The sequence below is a fragment of the Arachis ipaensis genome, chromosome B09 (assembly GCF_000816755.2).
Source record: "Arachis ipaensis cultivar K30076 chromosome B09, Araip1.1, whole genome shotgun sequence".
In the NCBI taxonomy this organism is placed as follows: Eukaryota; Viridiplantae; Streptophyta; class Magnoliopsida; order Fabales; family Fabaceae; genus Arachis; species Arachis ipaensis.
In genome coordinates, this window is record NC_029793.2 from 26,415,109 (window position 1) to 26,424,651 (window position 9,543).

The following is a 9,543-nucleotide window of genomic DNA, read 5'->3' on the forward strand; positions in this document are numbered from 1 at the left end:
CTAATTTCAAATAAAAATAAAAATAATTTTTTTAAAAAAAATTATACATATTATTTTATTATATCAAATTTAATATTGATGAATATTGATTAAATTTTTAAACATCTAACTCTATCGTGTGTATCGATTGATGACCAGTTTGATTTTCAAAATTTTGATCTTATTTTTTATTTTCCACGTGATACTTAATTGTGACATATTAATAAAAATAATTATTAATAAGATTAATGGATTCATATCAACATTTTTAATGACCAAATAAATTCATGCATAATATTTGATAAAGCAATTTGAATAACACAAACTAGTAACCAAAGAGGGTTGATTGATGACAAAGTTACCGGTAAAAAAAGGAAAAAGAAAAATTGTTTGCTACATGCAAAAGTTTTAGGCGTGGTTTGATAAAAAAAATTTTATAAATTTTTGTATTTTTCAAAAGAACAAAAACCTCGTTTTGTGTTTAGTAAATTAAAAAGCCTATATATTTGTACTTGCAATTTTTAAAAATTAAGATAATTCATCTAACCAAATGAGATAAAAGTCAATATTACATGAATGTCCTAAATACAAACAGATCGCATGCATGTCTCGTTTGCATATCTATATAAATAGAATCAAATTGATTCAATTTACACTCTCTCAATGTAAATCAAATCAATTGGATTCGAATTAGTAGGTACACTAGTAAATCGAATTCATTAGCTTCGATTTACTATGAAAAAGTACCGTTTTAGTGAAGTAGTCTACAATAAATCGAATCAATGAGTTTCGATTTAAGGCCCATGGTAATTCGAATCAAAATGTGTCGATTTATAGTCCATGGTAAATTGAATTGAGTAGTTTTGATTTATAGGAAATGAAGTGCTAGGTAAATCGAATGAAGTAGATTCGATTTACTAGTTGTGTGCCTATATATACAATTCGAATTCAATTGTTTCGAATTACAATTCACAACTATTTCCACCCTCAAATCACACCCAAGAGAGAAAAGTTAGGCAATAACACCACAAGATTCAAAACTACGGACATAGAGGATGACCCAAATCGTATCTACCAGTTAGATGGAGTTGCCAATATTACTAGTAGTATCAATGAAGAGGTTAATGAATGAAATTTATTTTCTCCAAGATAGATAGAATTGTTAGTAATATTAATTAAGTCACTTAGAATATTTGATCATAAGCGTTAGTTAAAATTTTTAAACTACAAATAGTAGTTAAAATAGTGCTTTAGTAGTTTGTTAGAATTTTAAAACTATAACAACAAGTTAGAGTAGTGATTAGAGGTTTTGTTAGAATTTGTAAGTTTTATATGTTAGATTAACTAGGGACTAGAATTTTAGTTAGAATTTAATTTAGGTTAAAAGTGTTAGAGATAATAGTGATTTAGGATTGTAATATATTTTACATTAAAATTTTTTTATTAGAATTCTCCATTTTAAGTGATTTTAGATTTAACTTGAATTTAATTTTTTTTGAATTTGTTGAGGATATGGGTATTGTAATCTTATTTGTTTGGGTTTAGGGTATTTTGTCCAAAAGGACATGCATTATTTAATATTTGTTTAGTAAATTGTTTTGATAATGGATATGGTTCTTAAAAAATATGTTTATTTTTATACAGCCCACCTGATGTATCACCAGTATAAGGAGGCAGCATGGTATGTCCCTAGAAGATAAGATCATACTATACTTGCAGATGCTCGGTTTATACCATCTTGCAAGGCTCAACGACCATTGGTTTAGGTTGGATGAGCCGCTAACCAGTGCATTTGTGGACAGATGACGTCAGGAGATGCATACCTTTCATTGTCATTCGGAGAGTGCACGGTTACGCTACAGGATATGACGTACCAGTTAGGCCTCCCGATCGACGAAGAGTACGTCAGTGGATGTCTGACAGACTTTGAGTGGTACATTGAAGCCATTCGACCTACATGGACTTGGTTCGAGGAGCTATTGGGTATCATACCTCCTGCGGACTGCATCGACAAGTTCACTATGAAATGCACTTGGATGCAGTATACACTCAGTGAGCTTCCTCAGGGTGTAGGCGAAGATATAGTTAGGAGGTATGGGAGAGCGTACATCATGATGCTATTGTCGACTCAATTCTTTGGTGACAAGTCTGGTACATGTCTTCACATTCGGTGGCTACCGTACGTAGCTAGGCTAGAGGACATGATCGATATAGTTGGGGATCTGCTGCTTTCTCATTGTTATATCGGTGCATGTGCCATGTGGCCAACAGGAACGTAGTTAAATTGGCCGGTCTATTGTAGCTCTTTCAGTCATAGATCTTCTAGCAGTTTTCAGATTTTCAAGCCTGATGGATTTAAAGCCTTTCATTGGCCGTTGGCGTCGAGGTATTTGATGTTTATAGTTATGTTTGTTAATATTTTTTCGGTATATGGTCATTGTTGAAAAAATGTCTTAGGTCATAGGTGATCAAGTTATCAGCCAACATTGAGCGAAAAAGGCTTAGAGTCGCGCAATGAAGGCTCAAGATAGATTTACTTCAAACCGGGGATGTAAGTGTTTTAGCTTTCAAATTTTATTAAGTTATTTTAACTTTTTACTGTTTATGTATTACCTGTATGAACCATTTCTCTTCAACAGTTCACGTGGATGCCATATAGCTCATCGGAGGTCGTTCAGGTAGTGCATCCCAAGATACTAGAGCCATGACATATGGCATTATAGAGGGCTGTGACGGTATTGATCTATTTTGCTGTCATAGAGTGACATCAGGTAGATCAGGTGCTAACACAGTTTGGTGAAGTACAGTATTGACTTCGTGCCGTATTTGACATTAATTTTTTGATGTCGAAGGATGGCAGAGACAGAGATTGGTGATTTTTCACCACGTTACAGAATTGGCACATCCATTGTTTATGTCATTTACTCTAAAAATGAGGGTACTTTTGAAAGCACCTAAAAGGAGCTTTTTAAAATTGATTTGTACTTATCAAAATTAAAAAGTTTAATATAATCTCATATATTAATATCTAAATTTAATTTTTTATTAATGTCTATATCAATTGGATTCGAATTAGTAGGTACACTAGTAAATCGAATTCATTAGCTTCGATTTACTATGAAAAAGTACCGTTTTAGTGAAGTAGTCTACAATAAATCGAATCAATGAGTTTCGATTTAAGGCCCATGGTAATTCGAATCAAAATGTGTCGATTTATAGTCCATGGTAAATTGAATTGAGTAGTTTTGATTTATAGGAAATGAAGTGCTAGGTAAATCGAATGAAGTAGATTCGATTTACTAGTTGTGTGCCTATATATACAATTCGAATTCAATTGTTTCGAATTACAATTCACAACTATTTCCACCCTCAAATCACACCCAAGAGAGAAAAGTTAGGCAATAACACCACAAGATTCAAAACTACGGACATAGAGGATGACCCAAATCGTATCTACCAGTTAGATGGAGTTGCCAATATTACTAGTAGTATCAATGAAGAGGTTAATGAATGAAATTTATTTTCTCCAAGATAGATAGAATTGTTAGTAATATTAATTAAGTCACTTAGAATATTTGATCATAAGCGTTAGTTAAAATTTTTAAACTACAAATAGTAGTTAAAATAGTGCTTTAGTAGTTTGTTAGAATTTTAAAACTATAACAACAAGTTAGAGTAGTGATTAGAGGTTTTGTTAGAATTTGTAAGTTTTATATGTTAGATTAACTAGGGACTAGAATTTTAGTTAGAATTTAATTTAGGTTAAAAGTGTTAGAGATAATAGTGATTTAGGATTGTAATATATTTTACATTAAAATTTTTTTATTAGAATTCTCCATTTTAAGTGATTTTAGATTTAACTTGAATTTAATTTTTTTTGAATTTGTTGAGGATATGGGTATTGTAATCTTATTTGTTTGGGTTTAGGGTATTTTGTCCAAAAGGACATGCATTATTTAATATTTGTTTAGTAAATTGTTTTGATAATGGATATGGTTCTTAAAAAATATGTTTATTTTTATACAGCCCACCTGATGTATCACCAGTATAAGGAGGCAGCATGGTATGTCCCTAGAAGATAAGATCATACTATACTTGCAGATGCTCGGTTTATACCATCTTGCAAGGCTCAACGACCATTGGTTTAGGTTGGATGAGCCGCTAACCAGTGCATTTGTGGACAGATGACGTCAGGAGATGCATACCTTTCATTGTCATTCGGAGAGTGCACGGTTACGCTACAGGATATGACGTACCAGTTAGGCCTCCCGATCGACGAAGAGTACGTCAGTGGATGTCTGACAGACTTTGAGTGGTACATTGAAGCCATTCGACCTACATGGACTTGGTTCGAGGAGCTATTGGGTATCATACCTCCTGCGGACTGCATCGACAAGTTCACTATGAAATGCACTTGGATGCAGTATACACTCAGTGAGCTTCCTCAGGGTGTAGGCGAAGATATAGTTAGGAGGTATGGGAGAGCGTACATCATGATGCTATTGTCGACTCAATTCTTTGGTGACAAGTCTGGTACATGTCTTCACATTCGGTGGCTACCGTACGTAGCTAGGCTAGAGGACATGATCGATATAGTTGGGGATCTGCTGCTTTCTCATTGTTATATCGGTGCATGTGCCATGTGGCCAACAGGAACGTAGTTAAATTGGCCGGTCTATTGTAGCTCTTTCAGTCATAGATCTTCTAGCAGTTTTCAGATTTTCAAGCCTGATGGATTTAAAGCCTTTCATTGGCCGTTGGCGTCGAGGTATTTGATGTTTATAGTTATGTTTGTTAATATTTTTTCGGTATATGGTCATTGTTGAAAAAATGTCTTAGGTCATAGGTGATCAAGTTATCAGCCAACATTGAGCGAAAAAGGCTTAGAGTCGCGCAATGAAGGCTCAAGATAGATTTACTTCAAACCGGGGATGTAAGTGTTTTAGCTTTCAAATTTTATTAAGTTATTTTAACTTTTTACTGTTTATGTATTACCTGTATGAACCATTTCTCTTCAACAGTTCACGTGGATGCCATATAGCTCATCGGAGGTCGTTCAGGTAGTGCATCCCAAGATACTAGAGCCATGACATATGGCATTATAGAGGGCTGTGACGGTATTGATCTATTTTGCTGTCATAGAGTGACATCAGGTAGATCAGGTGCTAACACAGTTTGGTGAAGTACAGTATTGACTTCGTGCCGTATTTGACATTAATTTTTTGATGTCGAAGGATGGCAGAGACAGAGATTGGTGATTTTTCACCACGTTACAGAATTGGCACATCCATTGTTTATGTCATTTACTCTAAAAATGAGGGTACTTTTGAAAGCACCTAAAAGGAGCTTTTTAAAATTGATTTGTACTTATCAAAATTAAAAAGTTTAATATAATCTCATATATTAATATCTAAATTTAATTTTTTATTAATGTCTATTATAATATTTTTAAATTTTAAAAATTATTTTATTATTATCGTTTATCGTTGTTTGTACTTATTAAAGTAAGGGGTAAGTATTGTTTTGGTCCCTAACATTGAGGGTGGGAATCGAAACCGTCTAATTTTCGATTATATATTTATCGTTGTTTGTACTTATTAAAGTAAGGGGTAAGTATTGTTTTGGTCCCTAACATTGAGGGTGGGAATCGAAACCGTCTCTCGTCTAATTTTCGATTTAGAATCGTCCTTAACGTTTTTTTTCGTATTAAAATCGTCCTTTTAATATTTTTCGGACAAAAATACCCTTCCCTGCTATTGGCACCTTTACCTCCACCACCGACACCAACACCAATCCCAACACCAACACCAATAACAATACCAACACCACCACCACCACCAAGAATAACAACATGATCAACACAAATTCAACAAATCAAGGAATCAAGAATTCAACAAATCAACACAAATTCAACAAATTCAATAACTAAATCAACACAACCAGAAACAGAAAGCAGAAAATTCAATAAGAGAAGCAGAAGCACAAATTCAACAATGGAGAAGCAGAAGCAGAAACTCAAGCACAAAGCAGAAAATTCAACAAGAAAGAAAAGCAGAAGCAGAAAATTCAAGCACAAAGCCAAATCAACAGAGAAGCACAAAGCCAAATAAAAAATTCAAAGCACAAAGAAACAGATGCAAGCGGCGTTGCAGGAACGGAGCGACAGCGATTGGGTAGATCGGCGGCGGCAGGAGCATGCATGAACGGCGGCGACGCACTCCACGGCTGGATAGATCGGCAGCTCGGGCTCTCCTTCCCGGCGACGCACTCTGTTCGTGGTTCTGGCGGCGGCTCGTGGGCGGATGGTGGCAGCGGCTATGGCGATGGCCTCCTCCCCTCCCTCCCGCGTTTCCTCCCCCCCTCCCAACCCCAACAAAAACGCATTTCCTTTGCCCCCTCCCCCAAAACCCGTTCTTTTTTTTATTTTTTTTTAAATTTTATATTTTTTATTAAAATAAGGGTAGTTTCGGAATAAAATTAAAAATTTTATTAAAAAGGACGATTGTAATACGAAAAAAAACGTTAAGGACGATTCTAAATCGAAAATTAGATGAGAGACGATTTCGATTCTCACCCTTAACGTTAGGGACCAAAACGATACTTTAAATTTAATTTATTAAACATAAATATTACAATTTTTAAAAGATTAATTTTTAAAAATTAATTTTTGTAAACTAATTTTGAAGAATAAAAATTTTACTAAATGAAATCTTAATTCATATAATAAATCCATCTAAAGGATAAATAGTAGTGTACGTACGTTTGATAACTAATTTTAGTTTTTCTTTTATTTTATTTGTAATATTATCTTTTATGGACAGTTTTCATACTTTATTCTAAAACTTTATTTATAGATAGATATTAGTCATAATTAAATCTTTTCAATTTTTTTATTTGACAAAATAAAATATAATTTTTTATTATATATATTTTTTTATAAATAGGATAAAAAATATAAAAAATATTAAAAAATTAAAAAAATTATATTTTACACTTTTAATTTAAAAAAATTGAGAAAATTCATTTCTATACTCACCAATTCAATAACGAGGAGATAATAGTTAGTAAAATTTGTTAAAACGTTATAAACTTTGCTGGATACAAATAACTTGTTTTTTGAAGTTATTTGTGATATTAAAATCTTTTAATTGTTCAAATGATATTTTATGATTAATAATTTTTTTAGTGAATACCAAAAAAACATTCGAATAATTTTATCGTTGAAAAAAATGTATCCAATTTTTCTATCGATAAAAATATCCTCAAATAATTTTAAAACGTGACAAAAATATCCATTATTAAATATGTATTTCTCAAAAAAAAATTTAAAGATTAAATTTTGATGTAATTTTTTACAAACATGATCAGAAAAATAAAATATTTTATTGTTAAAATTTAGTGATTTTTTATTAAGTATATATTTTTTTGTAATTTTTTAAAATATTATTGGTTGTTGACAAAAAAATCATAAAAAATATATATTTAGTGAAAAATTATCAAATTTTAAGAATAAAGATATCTCATTTTTTTAATTATTCTTGCAAAAAATAGTATCAAAATTCAATTTTTAAAGTATTTTTTGAGAATAATATTTAATGTTAGGCCTTTTTGTCTCATTTTTAAATTTATGTGATTTTCACTATTAAATTGCACAAGAAGGACACCAAAAAATTGCACAAGATGCATCTTCCACCATTAATTGGTGAAGAGCCATAAATATGGTGCTTCTAATATGATTGTGACTTGGTAACCTCTGCTAGTAATGAGAAATTAAGAAGAAATTTTCATGCTTTTAAACTTATTTAATGTCTGTATTAGAAATATTTATAGTTATATTAAAAAAAATAAAAGTAGACATTGTCACTCTAAAGTTGATAATGTTTTTTTCATTCGGAAGATTTTATTCTTAATACAAAACACATAAACAACAACTTTTATTAGAGTGAAAGTGACATTATCAATTCAAAAATAACAATATCTATTTCCTAAAAAATAAAAAATCAATGGTTAATTTTAAAATTTTTTAAAATACATATATATATATTAAATAATTTTTAAGAGCATGCATGTCTGTCTCTAATTTCTCTATATTTAAAGCATTTTGATTCATTTCTAAGATTTCAAACAAGGCTTTAAACCTACCAAACCAAAGGAAAGAAAGCGGACCCCATAAATAATTGTAATTTAATTAAGCTTCAGTTTTGAGTTTTATTTAATTTCTTTCTTTTTTTTTTTCCTCTGATTTTGTCGGCATGAGGCACCATATATAAGCTGATTGCTGTTATTTGTTAACTAATCATGTTTGTCCAAATCTTAGATCATATACCAACATTTCAACAAACTTTGAGGCATTTTTTTTTTACTTGAAAGAGCGAAAGATTATTGTAATTGCTAACTTTGGCGTTAGTTGAACGCCAATGGAAAAATTATAGTGTTTGAGTTTAACATTTTAATATCCATAGAGATGAAGTATGCACCGTAAGACATGGTGGTGGAGAGTTCAAAATAACACAAAAGACACGTAAATAATAATGATGCATGTTTATAAGAAATTTTAAGACATATAATAGACGATTTAGTTAAATATTGTAATTGATATGACAATAAATAATTAAATAATATTCATTTTCAAAAAATATTAACAATACATACAACTTTGGTGACTTTTTCAAAACTACTTAAAAATAAAAACTTGTTATTATTTTATATTAGAAAAATACTATTTGTACACCAAAATTAGCCACTAAAATTAACTACCAATATATTTATGTATAAATAGTAAATATATGTGTGGTTTAATTTATTTTTAACATATATTTTATACTGATGATTGATTTTAGTGGCTGATTTTAGAATACACATAGTATAATCCCTTATGTTATTGGCTTAAAACAAGCGAATTTTCAAGTGATAGATTCGCTACTCTACTATTATTACGGTATTTTTAATTGGCGAAAATTTACATAAAAATAATTTTTAATTCATAATTTTATATAAAAATAATTATATATGAATTTTGACCTTGCTAATTATGATTGAGTAAGATAAAATGTAATATGTGCCATCTCTCCCTTTGTGTGTGGTCCTTCTTATACATTGGTTATGGTTGTTGTTGATTGTTTGGCATCTATAGTGATGCCATCTCTCCCTTTGTGGTCGAGAACCTTGCAAGAAATTGATCAAAAAAAAAAATGTAATATGTGCATGTACAGGTTGATTGTTGAGTAGTAAATGATTAATTGGCAACAAAGTCCAACTCAAAAGATGAAAAGTTAGGCAATTCAATTTTCCAGTTCTCTCGTCATAATCACTTTAGTCATTGGCGGTAACTGATTGGAAAATGAAGGAACAAAAAGAGGCAGCACCGCAGCAGTTATTATATTCTTAGAAAAAATTTCACCAGCAACTTCATATTCTTTTTTTTAATAAAAACAGAAACATAAATATTTAATTTTATATATTATAGAAGTTTTATGAATAAAATAGAAATGAAGAATATTAGTCTTAACTCTTATTTAAGTATTAATTTTGAAACTTTATATGATTTCAAATTAAATAATATTT

General features: G+C 30.8%; 2 protein-coding genes across 2 annotated transcripts; both read left to right on the plus strand.

The window, feature by feature from the left end:
* On the plus strand, positions 1,782–2,258 carry LOC107615230 (protein MAIN-LIKE 2-like). Its single transcript, XM_016317328.1, has one exon. It carries the CDS (start codon positions 1,782–1,784, stop codon positions 2,256–2,258), a length of 477 nt encoding a protein of 158 aa, XP_016172814.1.
* On the plus strand, positions 4,164–4,640 carry LOC107615229 (protein MAIN-LIKE 2-like). The gene has a single exon (XM_016317327.1). The coding sequence runs from the start codon at positions 4,164–4,166 to the stop codon at positions 4,638–4,640; it is 477 nt and encodes a 158-aa protein (XP_016172813.1).